The sequence below is a fragment of the Anas platyrhynchos genome, chromosome 3 (genome assembly GCF_047663525.1).
Source record: "Anas platyrhynchos isolate ZD024472 breed Pekin duck chromosome 3, IASCAAS_PekinDuck_T2T, whole genome shotgun sequence".
In the NCBI taxonomy this organism is placed as follows: Eukaryota; Metazoa; Chordata; class Aves; order Anseriformes; family Anatidae; genus Anas; species Anas platyrhynchos.
In genome coordinates, this window is record NC_092589.1 from 9,476,504 (window position 1) to 9,501,174 (window position 24,671).

At 40.3% G+C, this 24,671-nt stretch overlaps 1 protein-coding gene across 8 annotated transcripts in view; it reads right to left on the bottom strand.

The window, feature by feature from the left end:
- The window catches only part of MACROD2 (mono-ADP ribosylhydrolase 2), an 862,160-nt gene that overhangs the window by 359,914 nt on the left and 477,575 nt on the right, over positions 1-24,671 (bottom strand). For all 8 annotated transcript variants that reach the window (XM_027453320.3, XM_072035275.1, XM_027453322.3 and 5 more), the window contains one exon: positions 6,887-7,008. In XM_027453320.3, the coding sequence (XP_027309121.2) occupies positions 6,887-7,008 (122 nt within the window). The remainder of the gene's footprint in view (positions 1-6,886; positions 7,009-24,671) is intronic.

The following is a 24,671-nucleotide window of genomic DNA, read 5'->3' on the forward strand; positions in this document are numbered from 1 at the left end:
CTTAACATTACTTGTGTGCTGCTCTGAATAATGAATAGGTTGTGTTTATGTACAGACAAGTTATGTTAGTATTGGTATTAACTTTGTCAAAAACTGGACAATGAATGAAGTTAGAGTAAATGTCACTTGTTTGTGAAAAACACCTTCAAAAGGATATGAGTAGGAACTCCCCATAGACTAAATTAATATTTATGTGAAAGGAATATTTACTCAAGAAATCCTCAAATAATACCTCAATTTTAAAGCACTGCATATACGCAGCTAGTAATATGCATTGTGCACACTGACTTCAGACCCCAGATATGGATGCATATGTCACAAAGCACATTCTGACCTTGCAGAGCATCCTTTTGTACTAACCACAGCCCCAGGGCAGCGCGAGCACCCAGTGCCAGGAGTGATGCCTGCCCTCCCAGAAGTAGCCTGCCATTGCAGGTCAGCCCGCTGCCAAACAACTGCTCTCCCAAAGGAGCACCTTCTGCATTCACAGCACAAACACATAGGCAGAAAGACAAGTGGGTATTTTTGGTTGTATTTTTCTTTCCTTTTTTTTTTTTTTTTTTTTTTTTTTTTTTTTTAACTCAACAGCAAGCTAATCTAGCAAGGCTCTAGATCAGCATGATCTCTTCCAGTTTGACTCTAGGGATCCAACAGAAAAATTTCTGCCTTTTGTATCTAACCCTGTCAATACATTTGCTGGTGGTAATCAGGACTCTTTTGACAGCTCACAAAACCTCATTCTTTGAGGATTTCCTCTCATTCCCACATTAGCTGTAGTTCTCCCTATAGGTGGAGGTCACAGAGTGTGGTCTAAAGTGGGATACTTCATGTTCAAGCTTTACAATCACCCCTGCCAAAAAGAAGTGATCCCAAAGATGGCACTGCTTTGTGCGGTCCTGAACAGAGCTACAGCCCCATATAAAACTTCTCCCTTTCGGTAGCAGTGGCAGAAGCAGCCTGTCTTTTGCGTGAGGACCAGCACTAACTTCCTTCTTCTTCAAACGCACTAATGACATTTTGACTTGGGTCCCAGCCACAATAATAATGAATAATAATGCTGTGCATTATTTAGTTCTCTGTGTAGTTGAGAAAGTTTCTCTGTAACTACAGCTTTGACTGACCTTGATGGATTGAAATTTTTCAATCACAGGCAAAGCCTGAATGAAGTACATGGCAGGGAAGCGCTCGACGTACAGGCAAGTTCCAGGGTATTGAATAGCTTCAAAGCATCGTATGCAAAGCACAGCAGAGCAGGAGATCCTCCAAAGTCAGAACACACCAAGTAAATAATCTCTAACTGTGTGCAAACATCGGGCCAAAATAATCCTTCAAAACAGCGATTACAACTCCCCTGGTCTGCCCAAGCTAATGATTAATTGGCATGTAAAACTATTACAGAATAAAAAGATACAGGCAGAACGGATATGTATTTGAATATTTTTTTTACCTCTGCTCCTTTCAGAGAAGATTTGGTGCCTGGAATGTATTCATAGTCTTTCAGACAGCGGAGATTTAATTGATGCAGCATAGCATTTTCTACTAACGCATTAAGAGACCAACAACAAATAACAATTTCTTACATTATTAGGAAATTATTCTGTGCATTTAAGAATCTTAATTTGCTTAAATGCCAATATTTACTCCTAAAATAAACTCCTTGTATGATGTTAGATATTTTTCCTCCCCACTGAACTGTAACAACGTAAGTGGAGATAAACAGAAACAATGCATTAAGTATCCACTTAACCAAACGGCTGTATATGTAACAGACTCATCAAGTGTAAAATTTTCATCCATTGCCAATAACCTCACAAATAGCCAGAGAACAGCATAAATGTCCTACAGCAGGCACAGCTACATCAACAGGCGCAAAGGCAAAAGAGAGGTGTGGTTCGGGGAATGCAGGATACCAAGCACACACACTTTGGTATCCTAAAAGCTGGATGAAGTAGCTGACCTTCAGGAGACTGAAAATGGCTGATGTGACACTGGGAATTTCATATGGAGCATAAAATGTTTGGGGGAAAAAAAAAAAAAAAAAAAGAGGCAGGAGACAAATATCAGGGGTTGTGATTTCTCTCTCAACAATTCCATGGACGATCAAATTTGATCCTGAAACTCCTCTGCCATAATGGCTATGCAAATTCTTGCCCATGGCTGGACTGCTGGTGAATTATGAACCTTGGCAATCATGCTGACCAGCATTTCATTATATTCCCTCATCTCATTGCTGGTTTTACCCATCACATCTTTTTTATACACTGAGATAACAGCATTTTCAGATGAGATTTCAGTGCTCCCTCAAGAGTTTGCACAGAGGTGCCCTGATCCATGCCTGGAAATCTCAGACACTAACACAACTGAAATTATTATCAGCTACACCATTTAACTGTCATTTTGTCATGCACACAGCGAGACGTTTCTCTCTCCCCCCTCTATAAAGCTGCATCTCACAATTTGCACGGCATGTCAAGATCATGGCAAGCCTCTTTTCCTCCGGTATAAAATATATTTATACACACATGTACAGTTAGGTTTGAGCTGTTCAGAATCTCATTCCTGTTCTCCCCAGCCTGTTTGGAACAGAGACTACAACCTCCGTGGCATCCATCATTTCTCTGTAGGCAGCTCAACAATATGTAATACCGAAACAAAACAAGTCACTGCTCTAAGTATATCTAATTTGAGGCTTATTATTCAAGACCATTTCCTCATTAAGCCAGTTTTCCACTACTCTTCTGCCTTCGACTGTTTGTGAACTGGGTTATTTTTCCCCACCGTATGCTACCTCGTCTTTTCCCAAGCTGAGTTACTCTGTAGCTGTCAGCTTTGGTTCTGACCTATCTTCCACTGAAGTGAAGGCAGAAACTCCCTTCTGGAGCTGTGACGGATGCTAGATGAGGTTATATTCGCAGTCTCTGTAATCAATTGTCATCATACATCTCTGTCCTTTTCTAGTGTTTGCAACACTGCCTAATGTAGCATCATTTGTAAATGTAATTAATGAGCTGTTTATGTACTCTTCAAAAATCATTAATAAAGATGTTAAATTAAACTGTGCTTAGCGGTGCACCCTGAGTCACCCTGCACACTTCTGTCCAACTTGATACATTGCCATTCATCACTACTCCTCATTCATAACGCCTCAAGCAATTCTGAATCCTATGACACAATTCACATTCAAAATGGTTTGAACAGTTTACTTTTTTTTTTTGCATTAATTCCTAGACTTGCTGTTTTTTTCTATTTTGAAGATGAGCAACACACTCACACTGTTGCAACCCCTTAATGCCTTCCCACTTCATTCTCACTTGCTACAAACTGTGCTCCAATGCTTTCAGGCTTAGCCAATTCTTTAGAGGGTACCTGGGCTTGCTATCACCAATTCCTATATATGTCAACAGCATACTGCTTCTACTCACTCTGTACCTATTACAAAATTCTTCTGGTTTCCTCTTGCCCATCCACATGCATTTCAATTCTAAGAGGCAACCAAAATTTGCCATCACTCAGTACATCTGATTTTCTCTTCCTCATTTAACATGGATAACCTTTCCCCCCCCAAGTTTATCTTGTTTATCTTCTCCCTATTGCAAATATATCTGATGCCATAATCCAGTCCATGCTGGTGTTGCCTGTTAGAGTCAAGTTAAGTAATTCTGTTCTCTGTAACAGCTCTCTACAAGCATTAAAAATCTGTGTTTTTTCTTCTCCTTTCTTCTCCCTTCTCTTCAAGTCCACTATATTGGATCTTGTAAAACCCACTTGCACTTTGTATTCTTCTCTTCAGACTTGCAGTAATCTAGTGCTCCTTAATTGAATGAATTATACATCTTAACTTTGCTCCAGGCTTGATTTGTTCATTAGGGTAGACCCTCAAGTAGCCTTTGCTTCCTAAAGCATCACTGAAATCACTGGACTTTGGGCTTTTCAGAACAGCTCACAATCTGTCATGTGGACTTGAAAATCCATATTGCTTGCTAAGCTTCTTAATGCTGGTGTGAATGAATGGCTCTTGGCTCCTGCTCAGCCTGTGCAGCTGTGTCCTGAAACTCTGGGTGTTGTGTATTTTATTTTATTTTATTTATTTTTATCTCAAGCAGGTGCACAGTCAACAGCTCCTAACCAGCAAGGAAATAATCCGTGGATGATTTCTCCCATGGTCATTTTTACTTACTGGAATATCAAGCTAGCTTTTAATGAAACCCTTGAAAGGCTTGAGTAACACCATTCTTTATTATTCCATGTTATATACAAAGCTACCACCTATAATGTCCTAAAATTACAGAATCCCTACAGGTATGAGCATTACTGGGCATTGACCAATGCCCAGTGCCGTTTTATTTATTTTTTTAATTTCATTATTTTTCCTTACTCACATCATTTAACTCCCCTCCCCCCCCCCCATATCGGAATGGCACAAAAGCAGCATGTAATTGCCCAGAGCCTGAAGGCAGGAACAAGGGTGCATGTGGGTACAACAGCACAGGGACCTCAGTGCCTCCAGTGTGAATCACAGCAGGAGAGAGAAATGTCCATGTGTTTGAACAGTCCTGGAGAAAAGTTCAGAACATCCCCAGATACTGCTTTCCATTCTACTTTACGTACATAGTGTTAAAAGAAAAATACAATCATAATCAATTAATAACTCCATTTGGTATCAGCTTTCTTTAGTGGCTGGATAATGACAAAGATAGGGCTCATTGGGCAAAATGTTGGTAAGTATAGAGAGGATTTTATTAGCAGGAAGAGCGTAAAGAGCATAGTTTGCTCCAGAAAAGAAGTAAGAAATACTTAACTGCTTTGGCTCAGTAGGCCACATCTAATTCTAAATTGGGCTAAATCTAAATTTATTTAGATTTATTTTTATCTTATCTTTATTTTTATCTTATCTAGATATTAGATTCTATTTAGAATCTAATTCTAAATCTAAATTGGGCTAAAATCCCTATGTCTCACATGTCCTTCTCCTCAAAAAACTTTTGTTTTCCAGTTTAGGAAATTGTGTTATATATTTTATATTATATTGTTATGATGTATTATTTAATATTATTAAATTATTATAATGTACTAACATTTTTATATGTTAATAGCTTTCCCTTGCAGGATATTTCACCCTATTATAACACCATTTGTCCAATTAACATTTTTTGGATTTAGTTAACATTCCAAGTTGCAAAACATACATGCTATCACATAAACAGATGAAACATAATTCACTCTTGGCAGCAGATTTGACAGGTAGTAGAGTTCAGCTAAATTAACCTAATGATGCATTGCTTGATAAAAATTCTTTTGCTCAAGTAATCTGAACTTGAGTGCCTGGTATTTGTGCCGCTGCAGAAAAATCAAAACACCGTATCACTAGATCAACATCAAATGAATGCACAGAACCCTGGACTTATCTTCCTTTCTGAGCAAAGCCTGATCTTCAGAAAATAAACTGTACATCACTACCATAATTACATACAGAGACGGAATACATTATCAACAGCAAAGTCCACTTAGCTAAAGAGTATTTTTTAACTGTTCTAAAATTCCACCTCATAAAGCTCACGTTGCACTATAATTTCCATAACAAATGGGGAATTAGCTGCAGAATTAGGGGGTGGAATTAGCATACATGTAGACATTTAACTGCCTATGTTACTTTCAAGCTGGATTACTTTGCAGCTAATTTTTTTTTGACAAACAACATTTTATCAAGCCATAGTATAGTATGCTACTGTACTTAAAACAGTTACAGAAAAAGTGTTTTCCTTCCTTTCTTACACAGTTGGAATAATTTTGGTTTGACTTTTTCCACCAGATTGCATCCACCTACTCCTTCCCAAATCTTGCAGTAACAATCTCACACTTCCCCTAGCTGGTCATTTATTGAGAAATGGTTTCTTTACAGCCTTTCTCTGTACCCTTTAGTTAAGGGCAACATGATATTTAATCACTGCAATGAGAGAAGATAGCTGAAGAAGGATTCTTGGCTGTTCATGACAGTGAGAGTCCCCTCCACGCAGGGATTTTATTTCACCCACATTAACGTGTGGCCAGAGCTCATGGTGTGCCAGGTTTGGCAACTGTGCATCTACATTTGCCATGCCTCTGCATGGACATCCCCTGCATGGGGCGTGGGACAGGCTGGGGGATGCACACTCTGTGGCACGGGGACCCACATGAAGGCTACACCACTTTGTCCCCTTCCACCACCTCCCCATCAGTCCCTGCTAAGGTCACCTCTGCTTCACACACACACCTGAGCAGAGCCACGCATGCACATTTGGCCCCCTATACATTAAACTACTCACTTGCGTGTTTGGCCCTTGAAAATCTGGCATTTTGAGGTACAGAAGTGTAATGCGCACTTCAAGCAGTCAAAGAACTTTCACAATTAAAAGCGAAATCATATAAGAAGCTATTTTAAACCTATGATGATTTATTTCAGCAAGGTGAGGCTATAAAACCCTGCCACTTGGCCAATATGCTTATTTTTAGGAAGGTACATTAACGGACAGAATAAGCAACAATTAATCACTTCTCAGCTGTTGAGGCAGTGCTGCATACAGTTATGCACTTGACCGGCAACTTCTTAGGTCATCTTTAGTAAATTAGAGTATGAAACGAACAACGGGAACAGCTACTTACCTTAATGGGAGAGAGGTTTGTACACCTATACTTGCTGTACACTACGAGAGGCAGTTTTTCTTACTCTTTTATAGAATAACCTTCTTCTTTGTTTAGCAATTATTTTGGCCAAATATATAACTTCTTGCTTTTTCGTATCACATGCAAGCAGGAATTTCTTCTGGAAGCCTATTATTATTTCAATAATTACTCTATAACAAGTAAATAAAACCCTCCGCAAAATGACATGCTTGCATAAAGTACTTACAAGTGATCTGATGTTGTTTTCTTTTGCCAGTTTCAGAGAGGATTTATAGCAATTCGCCAAGTTTTCTTTATGAGTGTCAGTAAGGTGGCCTCTTGCGATTGGCCCAACAGTATGGATCACATCTGCAAGAAATGGGAAAAGAAGGCGTAACTATTAATTATGGTTCTTGAGATGGTTTAGTATTTCCCTTGTGACTCCACAGAACCACTACATTGCAAGTCAATCCATTCTGATATGTATGGAGACGCAAATGTAGGAGCAATACTCTAAGAAAATGTCTTTTAAGCTACACTTGCACAAATTAAATGAAAGTGAGAAACTGTAAATCCTAAATTTTGAAGCAAGACTACATTTGGGCTAAAGGAAAAACTAAGAAAAACATACTAAATGTTTGTTGCATGTGTACTACAAACCACACACAGGAAAGGTCACAAGTTTGAAACAGTTACCCTCATCCCTTCAAGTTCTACTCATCAGGAAAGCTCACCTCAAAACCTTGGCACATTAGCAGCGATATACAGGGAGTTTTTGTCTAATATTTAAAGCCTTTCCTCTGCACTTGAAGAGAAGTAAAAGTTGGGACCTATGAATGCACTAGTTATTCAAAGAATCTGCTTTCCTCTCACATCAGACCAGATGGAAACACTGTGCAATAAAACAAGAGCATCTTATTCTGTTTGAAGAATTTTAATGAACAAAAAGAGAAAGTACAGTCAGGGAATATCTCAGGTATGATGCCTCTGGACGCATCGAAATCAAATGTTGCAATCAATCAGTGTCTTTAAAGTGCTGCAAGAGAAATGAAGTAAAAAGCCTAGAGCAAAAAAAAACCAGAAACATACAAACCAAAAGGTATCATGAAAAACTATTTCCCCCACACACACACACGCAGACTAGTAAGCACATTTACTTTTCCAACATCATTCTTACACCATGTGCAAACATGCCACAGTGAGTTATGGTGGCAGGTGCATCCTTCCTGCCACTTTCCCTTTATCATCCCCTACAACATCCTGAAGCAATAAACAGTTGCACCCTTTTTTTTCCTTTTTTTTTTTTTTGTAATATTGCCTCAAAAAAGGATTCAGTCAATGCCGTACAATTCAGGCACCACCAGTCCCCTTTGGCTACGTTGTGTTTGTTCCATATGTGATGGGCTTCCAAGCAACATCTGCTGTTGTTACACCCCAAAATAATTTAGTTTACTGGCAGATCCTACAGAAATCACACCATTATTGTTTGTCCAAGTGGCCTTTGATTATTCCCCACCAATCTATACCAAACCATTTGTGAAACTGGCCAAACATTGAAATGTCAGTTATCTTCATATTTGTTATTATTCCAGTCAGACATCATCTGCCAAGTCCTGGTCTCTACAACTTAAAAGGCAGTTTATGTGCTGAAACCACATTTTGAACATTTCCAAAACTTTTTTGACATTAGCCAGAAATATTGGATATCCGTATAACGCACATAACTATCCAGACCCTCTGATCCTTCCAAATTCCTTCACATACCTCCCAGTAGCTTTCTACGTGTTTTAAAGAACCCTCTGCTTTTCTGTCGTGAATTCAGTCCGGAAAAGAGAAATATCTTGGTGGCCACCATCTTGCAATACCTCTGGTATGGAAAGTTCCTTCACAGTAGTTTTCTGGTTAATACTGAGCTTTTCTCTCAGAACTCTGTGCGCTGATATTCAGTAAATAAAAGTATCTAAGAGCATCCCAGTGTCCAGACACGCAGAGGAACTGGATGTGATGGAAACCTGAATCTAAACTTCCTAAGTACTGTGAAAACCCACCACGCCAAGAAGTGAATAAAAAAGGTTAACTACTCTTCTTTTCATTTCGATCACAGCAATTTTCTCCAGTTGTGGGAACAAGACGGATAGATTGGACAATTTCTGTTGAGCGCCGCAGCTGCTGTACAATAACAGCAGCAAACCCTCCCCACAGCATTTCAGGCAACTGAAACAAGGAGGAGGTGTTCAGCCTTGGTCTGCTGACAATGGGAATGCAAGCAGGTGACGGAAACAAGTAGAGTGGTTTTACCCAGGAGTTCAGAAAAGTTATTTCACAAACACATTTTAGCTACTACAATAAACTGAGTACTATTAAGACCTAGGAAGAGAAAGAAATAGCACAGCTAGTTTGAAATTTGCTTCTGCTTAGAGAGATAAGGTTATATGAGCACTTCCATTAGGAAAGGCCATAATTTCAGGTGTCTGTAAACTGTAAGTACAGCAGTTTGCTTCAGGTTGAAACTTTCCAGGGAAGGTTTTCATTTGGGAGCATTAGCACTTGGCTGCTAGCAACTTCAGAGAAAGAAAAAGCATCTCTTGACACATTTTTCTTTGTTATTTGTTCTTGAAAGAGGCAAGCTGCGGTTATTGAGCACAGGGAAGGAATATACCAGTACATCTGACCTCAATCAAGGCCATTTTACGTTTATAGACACTAAGATCAGAGGTATTGAGATCCATTTTAAATTCATAACACCTACTTGCCAACAAGCAAATAAAGGAATGACTATAAAACTAACTTAACAGCCCAGCATAAAAGATGAACAAACAAAAAGTCACAGAACAATTCCCTCTTTCTGCATTTCAAAGTATAAAGGATTTATACTCATTTCAAAAGCTGAAGCCTAATAGCTTAAATTAAAAATTCGTTACTAACCAACAAGATGGGGGGTTTGGGGAACAGCCCAAGCACCAAATTCTTGCTGGAATCTTTCTGTAAAACACCTCCTCAGCCCTCGTTGGTAGAACTTTCTTCACTCATTTAGTGTTATGCTCCATTTCTTTCATCCTCTGTTGCTAAACATTAACTTTAAAAATTCTCATCTCAACAGTAGGAAATATTTCTTGTATTTTTTTTCCCAGAATTTCCTGATTTAGCATTTTCAAGGTACCTCATTACCAACTCTCTATCACTGCACCAGATACTTCATATAAATAGGTAACCTTTAATATAATTATTGACTTTTGTGTGTTAATTTCTACAAGCTGAGAATAGGTGCCTCTTTGGACAGGACTCTTAAGCTGGCTATAAGTTGGTTTATAATCCAACAAAAATATAATTGTTTAAGAATTTATTATTCAAAAATTGCTTTTCTTAAATGCATTCTTATACAGAAATATGTGACAGTAAGATTTTACAAGCAGAGCAGCATTAACATGCCAGTCTGTTTCTTGGTCAGCAGATTAACAGGAGAGTAAAGATTTTATTGTTGTACCTTGTCAATACAATCTGTGTATCCATACATTGCCTGAACTATCTATTATTCTGCTGAAGCTATTCCCCAATATGTTAAGGCTTGAAGCCAGACAAAATCCTTTGAGATTATACAGGCATAAAGCAAACAAACCAGAAAATAGAACTGACTCCACACCACCCCCAGCCCAAGAAGTTAATATATAAGGATCAGACTTCACAGGCTAAAGCAGAGCTGTTTATTTTTAATATAGCTACAAAGACAGCATCCATCTTCCAGCGTTTCTGTCGCAAGAAAGTTTTGTTTCTGCTCTCATGTCCCCGCTCACCCAGCTGCACAAAGCTGGTGAGATTCAGATGCTGCAGAGCTGAAGATGATGAGGAGGTTTACAGACATCTATCCCTAAAAAAACTAACTGGTATCCCTGAGAAAACTGTAAACCCTCTGCCCTGCTACTCCAGCCACCTGCAGCAGCAGCCAGCCTCTAATGTAAACCCGTGGCACTGCTGGCAGGACAAAAGCCCCATATGTTGGGCTCCCACATCAGCCTACCCATGGCCAAAACAGGCATCCACACTAGAGAAGCCCACAGCCCTTCCGAAACAAGCATGACTTCTGGGATTAGACTCCAGTGATAGCAGAGGACTTGGATGGGGAGCTTGCACAGAGATGCATTTTGCCCAAGAATGCAAACCAGGGGAAAACAAACAAACAAGAGCACCACCAATGACAGGGATGAGCACAATTAGGAGTTTAGGCCAATGTGCTCACAGAGGTCTAACAGCGTAACAGAGAAGTGGTCCTATCGCCCAAAGATTCTTAAACTCAAGGAAATCCAGAGAAACACCCAAAAGATTTGTTCTGGTTGGGAAAGACTGTTAGAGATGCCTGCTACCAAGCACCACTGGCTCCTCCTTGGAGCTCCTGAACTCCCTTTGCTCTCAGGGTGTTCCTTAAGGAGGTGAAGCAAGAGTAAGAGATACAGACAGCTCCCCAGCATGTCTCCAGATGTTTGTTTTTTTTTTTTTTTTCTTCAAAAAACTGGCAAAAGAGTAAAATTAGGCACAACCAGATCTCAGAGAATGCCACACTCACCATTTGTAACATTCACATTTTTATGCCAAATGGAGGGGCCAGCATCGCTTTGAAGCTTCTCATTTACCATGGTCAGCCTTCAGGCTGAGAACTTCGATTAGAGCTGCAATCCCTGCCTTCCTAAATCACTTTCACTGTCCATACACAACAGATATGTTTGCTCTCATTTTTAAGAGTACACAGAGGTGAAGAGCCCCAGAGGTAGGTGTATTTTCATCTGGAATTCAGGCCACAATGATGGATCAAAGTGCTTTTAACGCTAATGAAACTACTCAGTATTAAAGCGATGTTTATAATACGGAAGGAGTTAATTTTCCTCCAGAAACACTTCTAAAGAAAGGTAAGGGTGGCTGAAAAAGCATTGGCAGAGATCTGTGCTCTACAGACATGTTTCAGAGCTGCGTTAGGGCTGACAATTTAGTTTTACACTGGTATCTCTAAGGTTTGTGTTGCAACACGGGGCTGATCCAAGGAGATCTGAATGGATCTGCTGCTCTTTTTTCCCCCCGTTGTTTGAGTTTCAGACTTTTGGTTTAGAAATTCCGGCAGCCAAATGGAGGACACACAGCATCGACACATTGATTTGAATGCGCACAGGCTCTGCATCAACTCGGCTTGTTTTCATTCAGTTTTTCTTCTTGTTTTAATCAGAAGCATTGTAATGAAAGCAGGCATCTTATGCAAACCATTAACTAACCTTGAGGTATAACAGGCACTTTGTCATTTCAAATATCGCTGTCCTTGCTTAGCCATTAGTGAGAATAAATGTAGTTTACGCATTTAATCAACATTTCACAAGCACAGGGACTCTTCCCTCAAATTCCTACATTGGCCAGTGAAAAATGAGACCATGTCTGCCTTATCGTACAAGGCCTAAATGTAAAATGACCAGTGAGGCTTGTTTTCTCTGGCCTCCTTCATTAAATAAATCAGTCCATAAATCTTAACTCGCTGTTTTCCTCACAACTGTGTGTCCACAGTGCTTCAGAAAGTGGGCAGAGCAGTGTGGGCCAAGAGGAAAAACAAGCTTCCAGCTGCAAAAGCACCGAGTTGGATGCAGCTGTGACTCACAGACCCCACGGAGGACACTGATGTCACATACACTGCCATTGTTCTCCACAGAAGTAACACGAATAGCAAAAATATTAGTTTTTTTTTTTTGTATTTTTTTTTTTTTTAAAAAAAGAAAAAGTACAAGGTTTCTCTCATGTCTTCCCTCACAGAAGCATGGGCAGCTCATTCACAGTGTTAACAAGCCAGCAGACCAAGGCTAGCATCACTCACAGGTTTCCCTCCTTCATCCCATTCATGCACTCAGAGCCATAATTGTCCTGTCTTGCAAACGCGTAACGAGGCTGTCCCCTGCCCATTGTAGCCTGAGACAGGGGATTTTTAAGAAGAGCACTGTGTGTTGTTGAATAAAAATAAATCGAACAAAATGCCAGAAAATTTAGGGCACCATTTGTAAATCTTACCGGTTGATTTACACAATAAGCACCCACCATATAGGTCCTGAAGATGCAGATGGGGTTCAACAGAGAGGAGGTGGAATTACCTCCAGGCGTTCTCACGTGGCCACTACCCCTTCTCTTGAAGAGCACGCGTAGCCTTTTGCCTTGGCATACAAGTTTGCTTGGCTTGTTCGTTTTCTCTTGCCCGTTACATGCGCTTGCACATAAAATGTGTGGTTTTGACATGTAATAAGCAACTGCTAATTTAAGTTCAACCTAAATGAATCCCCCAGGGCCTCTGCCTAATTTATTTACTAATATATGCCTCCAAAACCTGATTAGCTGAGCTGAATAGTTTACAAGCAAGAAAACATCTTTTGTAGATCACACAATGCTATCACTTGACGTATGACACAGCTCTCCAGTTATGAAGTATTTGCTTTATATCTTCTCACATTTCTAGCTATTGCAATCATCAAAAATTTTGTAAAAGCACATCACTTACACAGAGAGAAAAATTGCATTCATCAGCATTTATTTAAAGCGACTGCCTCAGTTTTTAGGCTTGAATCAATAAGCACAGCTCAGCCTGAACTCTGTCCCCCTCACAGCTTCCTCCTGTGCTTAAATAGGTGTTTTGGATGAACCAACCAATGTTTCATTAGGTGCAGAAGCTATGATATCTAAAAGCCATTTGTGTAAAACATCTAAGCCATTTTTCACCTAAATGACATTGTCTGCCCAAGAAAAGGTAAAGAATGCTTACTGTTAAACGATTAACTGGTATCTGTCTTTGCAGGCTAGGTGTGTATTTTAGGTATGAGACAGCAGAGAGAGACAGAAAACAATAATCCCCAAGGGAGAGGCCAAGCGTGAGGTCCTTCGGGAGCCGCAGCAGCCCGTGTTCAGCAGCTGGCGTTTAGCAGAGCGCAATGGCTCAGCCTCCATGGGACACTGAACACACAGAGGGCTTGTTCACAGCAGTTATACCACTGCCTCGACAGCCGGACGGAGAATTAGGTCCCGCAGGTTGAAACCCAAGCATTTTTGGCATTCATAGCTGTCATTAAAGAGAAGGCCACGGTGTGCCCGTGCGATCCCAGTGAGCTCCCCCCTGCCATCGGTGCGCTCCCAGCTGCCATCGCAGCCTCCCCATCAGCCCCCGAGACAACGGCAGGCTCTGTTCAGGCAAGAGAAGAGGTGCAATTAAGAGACACTCCGCTATATCCCAAAGTAATAGGTTTCACAAAGCAATTTAGCACTGCGACGACAGATGTCAAAGCAGCGACTAGACAGACAGCCCCACCACTTCTATGGAAATAATTGCCTACATGTAAAACTGAAACGCGATGGCTCCACTTGGGATATTCGTAATGCGATGCGATACGAGCAAACTTGAAAGGCACACGACGTGACTTTACATGAAATTACAACATCCATGACTTGCTTCTTTTTTCTTCTTTAATCTGGACTTCTAACGGTAGCAGCAGAAACGCTTAATTGCTATCCCTGTTCACCTCTGCAAGCCATCTATCCAAACAACGACCTTACAATAACTAGGAAAACAGGACAGAAAATGAAAGTACATTGCCCCAAGCAGATATTTTGTCCTCATCGCACCGCAGCAAACTCCATTTTGCTGTAGCAACAGAGGAGCTCTGCCAAGCCCAGTCTTCATCGTGCGGCTCAGGAAACACACACAGAGGGACCTCCTTAGCCCAGGTAATGCTCCCCACCTTTCTCTGACCGTTGTTCCTGGCAAGTGGCCAAGGCAAGAGACACAGAAACCCTCATCTGTCTTTCGGATTATTCTTTTTGGATGTAGGAAAGCACAAGTCACAAAAGATTCTCTATTTCTCTCTTCATTGAGCAGCAAGAGATGTTGGGGGGGGGGGAGGATAGGGGAGGTGTTTGCTTTTGATCTGTCAAATAATTTAATCGTGCAGCTTTTCAGCACACAACTTGTTTGCTCTTAAATTGAGAAAATTCATTCTTAAAGACACTATATAAGAGGAAGTTTCAGCCTGCTCTTCCACACAAATTTCAAAGCAAAGTAGGTAGCATGGCAAAGGACGTAACGCTGTCAGCGGCCACATAAATCCACAGTATGTTTAACCTCACTTCACACTCAATTCAAAGCAGAAGCTTCAAAAAACATGACCCTTAGAAAACATACAAATAAAAACATGAAGAAGATGCAAAAATATTTACAGTGTGCATTTTAAAATTAATCTTGGTTCCACAGTTTTGGAATTGGACAAAACACAGGGGCACAGAAATCTGAGATGAGCTAAAGCTCTCAGCTTCTGGCAACTCGGACCCCTTGCCACACTTGGGCTGCTTTTAGCGTACAGCCCAATAACCCCATTCCATGAGAACCCATATAGTCACCTCTGCTGGGGTACCGCACAAGCAAAGCATAGATACGTCCCTTTGGATGGGAACATGACAAAAACCATGACTGGATCAGCCTCACTGCAGAACGTAATACCAGACCAACAAAACTTTATCCAAGAAAAGATTTACATTCAGAACTGAAAGTCTTCAATTCTTCCACTGTCCTCCAAGTGGCAAACAGAGCTGGAGTGCTCTAATATTTAACATTAAAGTATAGGAAAAGCCCTGGATTTCCTGGATAAAGGGTTTTCCAAATAGCAAAACAGAAATTGCACATCACTAACATTTCTTATTAAGCTACATTTTATTATGAGGTTGAGGTTGCTGCAGGGGCACTGAAATAAAGGAAGGCATCCCCAGAGAACTACAGAGAAATGACTAACAAGCCAAGAAAGTGACATGTAACACTTGCCTCAGGCATGGGAAATCTCAAACCGGGTCTCAAAGAGAAGCAGGCTCCCTTTCAGGCAGGAGGCATCACTTCAGGCGAATTTCTGAAGCCTAAACGAGGGCCAAGTCGCTGGGTACTGACTGAAGATACCACATCTCCTCAGTCTCACGCTTGAAAGGTACGTATTTCCTTCAGGGAAGCCAGAAGAGCTTCATAGACAGCTATTTTTTTAATTATTTTATCTTTTAATCAGATCACTTCACATAAAAAGATTTCTAAAAATTAGAGCTGTTTCTCTAATAGAAAATTTTATGGGATTCTTAAAGAAGCAATAAAGAACTGTTTAAAGTTTCAAGGAAAAATTTATTATATTCATAGCTTTATTATGGTTCATCTATTCCTTGACAGCGACACACCACAAAAAGTTACCGTGTTCATTTTTTCATTTAGTTCTCTTGCACGATCTTTTCTTGAGAATAAACTCCTTCCACCTTCAATATTGGAGCACACCTTTTTCATGCAACACTTCTCTAATGCATGTAACCTGCACAGCAGAAAATACATGCTTTTCTAAGGATTTTGCTCATTTTCATCAAGAAAGAGAAGTGATTAGATTACAGACTCTCCATGCATCTTCTAAAGAAACTAGTGGTAGTTATATCAGCCTGATTACCTTCACAATTTGATTCTTCAGACTTTGGAAACCTGGCTAGAAAAGTTTAGTTTTTCCCTTGCCACAAACATGTCGCTCACCGAATACAGATATGAAATGGTATGAACAGGCTGCACAAGGATCTATCGTCTCCACAAGCAGAGTGGATGTAGGAGGAGAAAGGTGGAAAGAACTCTGAACACACCAAGTATTTTTAAAAATGCATGTTCTGAGTTTAACAAGGCAGTTGAGGAAAACATGGAAGCTCTGCTACAAGACTGCACGTTGTACGGGAGATATGCTATGTCCCTCATAAGCAATAAATGCAGTGCTTATAGCTCTCAACTTGCAATCTGCTTGCGAGCGTGAGAGCGGTCCCACTGAAAGCAGTGAGGCTACCAGGTGCCTAAAGATGAGCAAGGACTTGAGCAAAGGAAAATGACATGACACCTTCCAGTCTAAGCAGCTCCCTCAGAAATGTTTTCTACCTTTGCACCTTCAGGCCCACAAGAATGCGATAAAGAGAGAAGAATATGAAATATTTATCAATTTTGCTCTTCCCTCCCCCAGTCTCACACAAACACTATGAATGGGAACAGGCACGCAAGTGGTACCCAAAAGCAAGTTTCACTCGTTTGTAAGAGCCGAGTAGATTTCAAGTTGGCAGTGCCACTTCAATTGCTTCAAAGAAGCGTGACAAGAGAAATAACTGGACAGCTCCTTGAACCGTAACGTGAGTCTTCATGCCTAGAAGAGGAATCTCACTTTCTATCATCAATTCTACTTTAATTTAGGTGGCTGAAACCATACTAAAGCTCCCTCCCGATATCAACATATTTCAGATAGCAACACATGAAAATGCAGAGAGTGCATCAGTGATAAATTCTTCTGACCATTTCCTCCCAGTTTCTTCCTCAGAGTCACTTTCTACTTCAAAAAACAGTTTCATCAGCTGGCCACAAAACAAACATCAGCTTTTGGAATTCACTACTCTGCAACCCAGCTTAAAAGCAAACCCACCCAACAGATGCTGGAGGTATGAGCACCCAAGTAGGAAACAGCAGAAAAGGTATGATGAAATATGATGGAAAACACATGCTACACAGGTTATATATTACATTGTAGATGCAACACTTAGAGAAGAAATTCAGTGCCTCAATTTTGCTGTCTGCATGCAATATTAGTAAACAGCTCTTGCTTCTCTGAATATGGCAAACTAATTGAGCAACCTAGAACAAGTAAGTGTATTAGCGATAAAAATGGATGCTGCTTTAACAGAAGTAATAGAAAGGCTTCAGTCGAGACACAGGGCCGATCCTTTGCACATATGAGAAAAAGATGTACTCCTTTTGCTGCCTGGATTACTTTTGTGCCACAATGCCTAAATTTGGCAGATGCTTGAATTCATGTTAAAGCACACAGTGACCATCATAGACTGCAACCACATCAGTGAGGCTCCCATGGCATGTGGTCCCCAAGGTGCCTGCTACAGCCCCCAAACAGGCAAGAACCAAGGAGGTGGGAAGGAGCTGGAAGGCTCCAGCAAGCCTGCTCTGAGCGCTGGCAGATACAACAGCAAAGTGGAGAAATGAAATCTATCCAGCAAGGATATTTAACAGAAATTGCGGTATGGTATTTTGTACAATATATAATGCTTGGGTGGATTCAAGTGAAAAACAAGCTTTGACAAACATCTTGCGTGTTTTGCATCAGTGGAAGTTGCAAATAGCTGAATTTGCAAGAGAAGGAAATGCATAAAATCAGAAGCAAGGCAAGTGTGATTTGTTTTTTTTTCACTTTTTTTTTTTTTTGTCTTTTTGGGGTGGTGGTGGTGTTTTGTTTTGTTTTTTGGTCAAGAAAAAACAAGCGTATTGCAAAGCAAACTGTTAGTAACTCACAGAGGCTTATTGCACTGCTTCTGTTCTCCTTCATGTCAAGCACCATTGCTACAAAAAGCTCTTAAAAAAACACTAGTGTCATACCTTGTTCAGCTCAATTGAGAAAATGTACTTAAACGACCTTTTGGAAAGTCAGGTAATGACCTAAAAGAGCTGCTGAAGGGCAGTCTTGAGCTTAGCCTTGCTGTAGAAGGAAAACTGATGTAAATAAGGTTAACTTCTGCTCTAAGTAATATCGCAGCATCCGTTAGCCTGTCACTAGCATTTCCTGATAACCACAGGAATGGGATGTCAGGCTCAAGCCCCTTAAATAGTTTATAGGTGTGTAGGAGCTGAGAACTAGACAGAGCAGGGCTAGAAACGATAGCAGGGGTTTGGAAATATGGTAATGACTTTAGAAAAAAAAAATCGCAATGGCAAAACTTGCAAAGACAACTGAAGTGTTGGAACACGCCATTTCCAAATGCAAGGCTGTAACTTGCTGAGGGAAACTGCAAAATACTTGGGAAAACACAGTGAGAAAAATATTTGCTGAATTTTATTGCACCTGTTACTGAATCAAAACAGTCTTTTTCAGCCTGCAGTGCCCACAAGCTCAAAGCATCATTTCTCTACGAAGACAGGAAGAGTCTGCAGGCTCATATTACCCACTTTAATGTCAGCTTGAGGAGTAGGTGGAGTTTTTAGAGAACTACATATAAAGTTGTACCTCACATCATCTCCCCTTGCACAGGCTGTTGGAAAGACCTACTGCTATTTCAGCAGTGAAATCACTTCCTTCAAGAATGTCAGCTCTGTGTGTTTACAAAAAGCCAGAAGTCACAGCACATGAAGCAGCAAACAATTTGGCTGACCTTGCCAGCTGAACAATATACAGTCAAACAAGAAAAAGTATGATTGACAAAACAGCCATAACAAAACAAACAAACAAAAAAACCCTACATAGATAGGTGATTTCATGTGTTTTCATTAAGTCATTGCAATTTTTTTTCTCAAGACAAGCCAAACGTTTGATATTACTCAAGGTAAGCATCTTGTCTTTCTGCACATAAATGTTTTCAGTGTAGTTCCCATGTCCCAAGGCACCACAGCAGGAAAAGCTGAACCCAGTGGCTTCAGCGGTGTCATTTCCAGGGTGATGTGCTTAAACTTCACCAGGCCAGTGTGTAGAAGATCACTGTGTGTCAGTGGCTACTAACACTTTGAGAAGTCTGCAGATGCCACTGATACTACAGCAGCAGATGGGAGAGATACAAAGCACAAGGAATCAAGGGTGCCAACTTCACTGTGTTCATGAAAATTTAGAAAAGGGCAAACCATTATGTAAGCAAAATGGTATTTTCCCATTTTTAAAAACACTCAAGATGGAAGTTTTCCCAGATATAGTTTAGTAGTATTTCTGCAGACTGTTAGCGTTTTATAATTTAAGTATTAGTAATACTTCAGGGCTTAGCAGAAACTTGATCTTCCAATCAAGCTAGGATGTTTCAGTTATTTTGCTGTATGTCCTTAAAAATAACTGAATGCATAGCACTGTATCTTCAGCTACAAAATTATAATTTCATCTACAGGTATTATAGATATCTTCATGGTAACTTTCTGAACTATACCCTTGCCTGGTGGGGACAGGGTGAGAGGGAACAGGAAAAAGGAAGAAAAAAAGGACACCCAGCAAAACCAACTCCCCCTCCTGACTTCCCTCAGAACGCCATTCTAGTGTACCTGGATGTTTCCTTTTTTCCTGCTTCTCAGCCAGCAAAGGTTTTGTTGGGAAGTTCACCTCATTACTGTCTTTACCTTCTAAATAGTTTTCAGTAACAACACGCCCTTTCACAAAACTTTTGATATAATATTATTCAACAAATATTAGGGTTAGGATTTATGGGAATGATCAAGCACAGTAAAAAAAAATAACACAGGACTGTCATTTAGTAGAGGAATACATGCATGTTCAGAGGAAAACAATATCCTTTTCTTCAGGGATTTTTTTCAACCAGTTGCTGCAAAGGAGAACTGTATAATAAACTTTTAATTTCATAGTAACATTAGGTAAGGAAGGAAAATTACAATAGGACAGGTACCATGTCATCCCTGATATACTACTACACTTCTTTATGAGCACATTACAATTCAGAGAGCTAATAATAAAAAGAAGTGATGCTGAGATGATGAATTGATGCTATGCAATTAGACCTATTAGAATTCACAAGAGCCGACAGGCAATAATCAAACCACTTTCATGCTGCCCATTGCAATTATCTTTGCACTTAAGAATCAACAAAGCACATAATGACTTGCTCTCGATTAAGGAATTCATGAGAAATGGAATTTTAATTAGTGTGTAGAAAATTTGGGCCATTTATTACTTTACAGGACAACAGATCGTGAAAACTAGTTGAGTAGTTAAAAGCGTTCAACAGAAGCGCAGGTCCAAAAAGTTTACACCAATTCATCCAACAAGTTCCCATCGTTTCCCTTGAAGCAACATGACCAAAGTAAGTTCATATTCACTTCGGCTAAACTGAGGGAAATTTGTCGGAGCTTGAGACTGAAATGCTACCCATTCAGCTGATGTTTTCAATTACCAGCTGATGAACAAATGAGATCGCATTACATTTATTCATGTTATGAGCCACAAATACCACAAGGTCTAATTCTACATTCTTGTCACAAGTAGGACAATAAGACAATGAAAATGTATCATCAGTTAAAATAAACACAGTCTGAATAGCAACTTGAATATTCATTTAAGTTTTCTTCTAAAAGCCCTCAATAGGAAGATTGTTTAGTTTCAAAAGAAATTACTTACCATTTGCTGACTCAGTTATTTACTAATAACACAAACAAAAACACCAGCCAACGAGTTTTAGAAACGCAGCTCCTTGATCATACAGGTTGATTAGGAAATTGAACAACGATGCTCAACTTAAAAAAAGCTTTTTTATTTTTTGAATACAGAAATCCGTACTGCGTGAACCCCAACAGTGCATAGAAGATAACATGGTCTGCATGAGGAAATGAATCCTCAGCCAGTGTGATACAAAGTAACACATCAATTTTGGAAAAATGTAGCATTCATTTAAAAAAATGATTGAAGGTCCAAAATAGTTCAGAAACAGTTAATACTGAGAGTATCTGTATTACACACAACCAAATTATTTGTATTTTTGTGTCATTATTATCTGAAAAAGCATGCCTTGTGCTTTTCAATCCTCTGAGCTTTCTGTTTTGCTGTGGCTAAGCAATCAGATATTTAGTGCTAAAAATCTGTCAGAATAATATACTTGACTTCCATTGTCAGGGAAATACACCGGTGTTTCTGGTTCTTGGTTTGGAAGCGGGGAGCCCTGTCTGATAGCCCCATTGAACTAACACTCACTACAGCCCAAGCAGCTCATTTTCGGTGATATTTCAGAAAAAAAAAAAAAGTAAGGGAATTGCTCTTAAATCCACCTATGTGCTGCATGCAGCAAGGGCTGTGGGTGACATCAGGAAGGCAGCAGGCAGTGCTGCCCGGGGGCCATCCCTGCCACCACGGGGACCTCGGCACAGTGCTGGGGAACCATCACTTTTGCTCCACGCAGCAGCTCCGAGGACAGGGCACTCGTGGAAATGTCTTTCCATTCCAGCCCTGACATCTCCAGAGCCACTGGGACAGCCCCTTGGGAGCAGGGAGAGCTCATGGCAGGTTCAAGCAGCTCAACGTGCTGCTGTCACTTGCGATCAGGTGAGGACTGGTGACCAGCTGGCTCCGACGCGAGGCCACGAAGCTGGCACCAACCCCTCCCTGCTTCGCTTCCCACCTTCTGCTCTCGTGTCAAGCGCAGCATGTTTATACCAGCACGTCTCAGCCAGGGATGTGGCATAACCCATTTACTTTGCTGGAAATGATGAGCGTGAGTGGTTTCTGTGAAAATAATGGAATTTGACTGGCCTAGGTGTTGCGGCAAAGATGCTTTTGGAAAGGCCGTGAGAGCGGTGAACCTCCTTGGAGTCCCAGGGTGGTCACAGGGTGAAGAGTTCAGCCATACCAGAACTTTTGTTCAGGAGGCAAGCAACAGTATCATTACTTGAAAGGCGTAACAGAAGTCATTCAAAATATGCTTACAAGGAAAAAAAAAAAAAAAAAAAAAAAACACACACACACACACACAGTTACTCCAAAAAGGCCTTCTAGATTAACAATGTCATAAAAAGCACCACACTGCTGAGGATTGCTCCAAGTGAACCTGAACTAAGTGATTCTCTGTGCAGCAGGATTTACAAGATCATGGCTCGGTACCTTATTAAAATTAGGGTTGCGTTAATTAAAGCCTTCTTTCAAGTGATAGATGACTACTGTGGATACAAGCTGTGCATATTGTTGAAATTTCGTATTAGGAATAGATAACACACATGAAGTGGAGAGCCCTCAGTAGAAATAAATCTGGGAGACCGCTCCTATGGAAGCGAGGATTAGTTATAGCGTGATACAGGAAGGGGTGGACACACAGGAGGTTCTGTGAAATTCACAACTTAGAAGCACCCGAACTTCCCAATAATCTGTGAACTAACACTATGCTTTCCAAAATCTTGCTGGAAGCCACAGAGAGATTTACAAGGAGACCTGAGAGCGTTAACAACAACTTCCCCCTCACACACACACACAACCAAAGGCCTTTCATTTGAGAGTTTAGAAATACTTATTTCTTTTAAAAAGGATGACAAAGAAAAACAGAAGATAGAAATGTGATTGATATACATAGGACACAGAACAATGCACTTGGTTATCCTGAAAACTTTTCTCCAAAAACCTCCTAAATTTCTTCATTAAATGCTACTCGAATCTAGCCCTTACACAGCTGATCCGCCCAAAAGCTGTATTAGATTCCTTCACGCTATCTGTGTTTTCAGGGAATTCCAATTCCTTCCTTATTCCCATGACTAAAAAGTAATCTGAACCTTGGTATTTTAAATTATTAATGAAGCGTACAAGGACTCTAGGTTGTGTTAGAACAAAACCAGCTGGGAATATGTTTTTTTTTTTCCTTCACATTTCAAAGAGCTAAGAGCACTTTGCTAACCATACTGAGGGTCACTAACAGCTCTGAACCACGAGAAGCCCGTCTGCACCAGAGACAACAGACCCACGAGTACCTTCTGCAAATAGAGCAAGCTGAACGTCTGGGTAAAGTTTCCAGAATTAGCTCAGAGAGGGCATTGTCACTACTGAGGAGACTCAAAACACGTGGGTCTTACTCCAAGTTTTGACCCAGTAAATGCAAAATCTCTAAATGTACAGGCCCGTGTGCAGCATGAGCTCAATTTGAAGTGTAACCATAAACTTATTTATGTGCACTGTTTCTGCAGCTTCAGTGGGAATCAAGAAAAAACTATAACTGCAACATATTCTTAGCAATTACTTGGTTTTGGCACTGTAGGTGTCAGTGCTGGCCTATGGAGTAACTAAGCACAGCCACCACAATAATTAACATTGCGAAAAAGATAAACACACTGATGAAACTGTTATCAGGAGAGTTTTCTGCCTGTAACGGAGTGAGCCACTCCCAGATGGGACCTAGACATTTCTGTACCTTGGACTGGCATCATGTTGATGAGAAGCTGCTCCTCTCCCCTGCTCTCCCTCAGAGGAAAGCATCCTTGCTCTGGGGAGCTAATTCCCTGCCACGGCTCAGGGCTGCGCAGAAAGGCACCCCGCAATTAGGCACAGCTACAGGAGCCTTCTTCAGAGGGATGAGGCTTTCAAGAAAGTAAAGAGGCAATTGGGCCTTGTTGACCAGAAACCGGGACAGTAAAACCCCAGAGAGTTGGCACTGATTGGCTTTTTATTTCTGCATTTTACTGCAAGTAAACCAAATGAATGAAATGCAGCCAGACATCTTTCAACCGCACAAATCTATTTAAACCCAAAATTTCTACCTTGCATTCAATACTCTCGTGTAAGGTTGCTTCTCCTTTTTCACTCTGCCCTTACCCTTCTTCATTAACATCCTAACATATGATAATGATTTTCTGAAATACAGAATTAAAACAAATCATGTTTTAATAGAAATAAATGGAGCAGAAGACAAACAAATTGAAATAGAGAAGTATTTTTTTTTAAAACTTTCATGGAAATAAAAACAATTAGCACATTAGCATTGAATATAATAATAATAAAATCAGCCAATTAGTATATTTAAGTGATTACCAAATTGAATCAAAAAGATTAGCTAAAAAAATGGATAAGCTCTGCTGAGATAGCAAAGAGATAGTCTGCACTGTTCTCCTGTGCATCAAATAGTGTTTATGAAACAGCAGATTTATCACCAGAAATGTTACCTAATCTGATCTCTCTTGCTGTACTGGTGTTTGAAGAAGATTCCTTAAGAGTAAATGAGATTATAGCTCAGCCCATGTTAATTGCTGCTGTAATACTATTCACAGCTTTCTTTGACATAAAGATTTACTATGGAGTTATAATCAGTTTTTTAGGAATGCTACCAACTAAAAAACAAAAAGGTTTAAATATTAATAGCACTTGAAATGCTTCTCTCCCAGATGGCAACACAGCTGACTGCAGTTCCCTGCTATAACACAGTGCTGTTTATCCTTTGAACGTCCCCAATATAAAACCGTTTTAATCTTTTGTTGCTGTTGTAAAACTTGATCTGCTGTGGGACAACATAATTAAGTGTCAACTTTG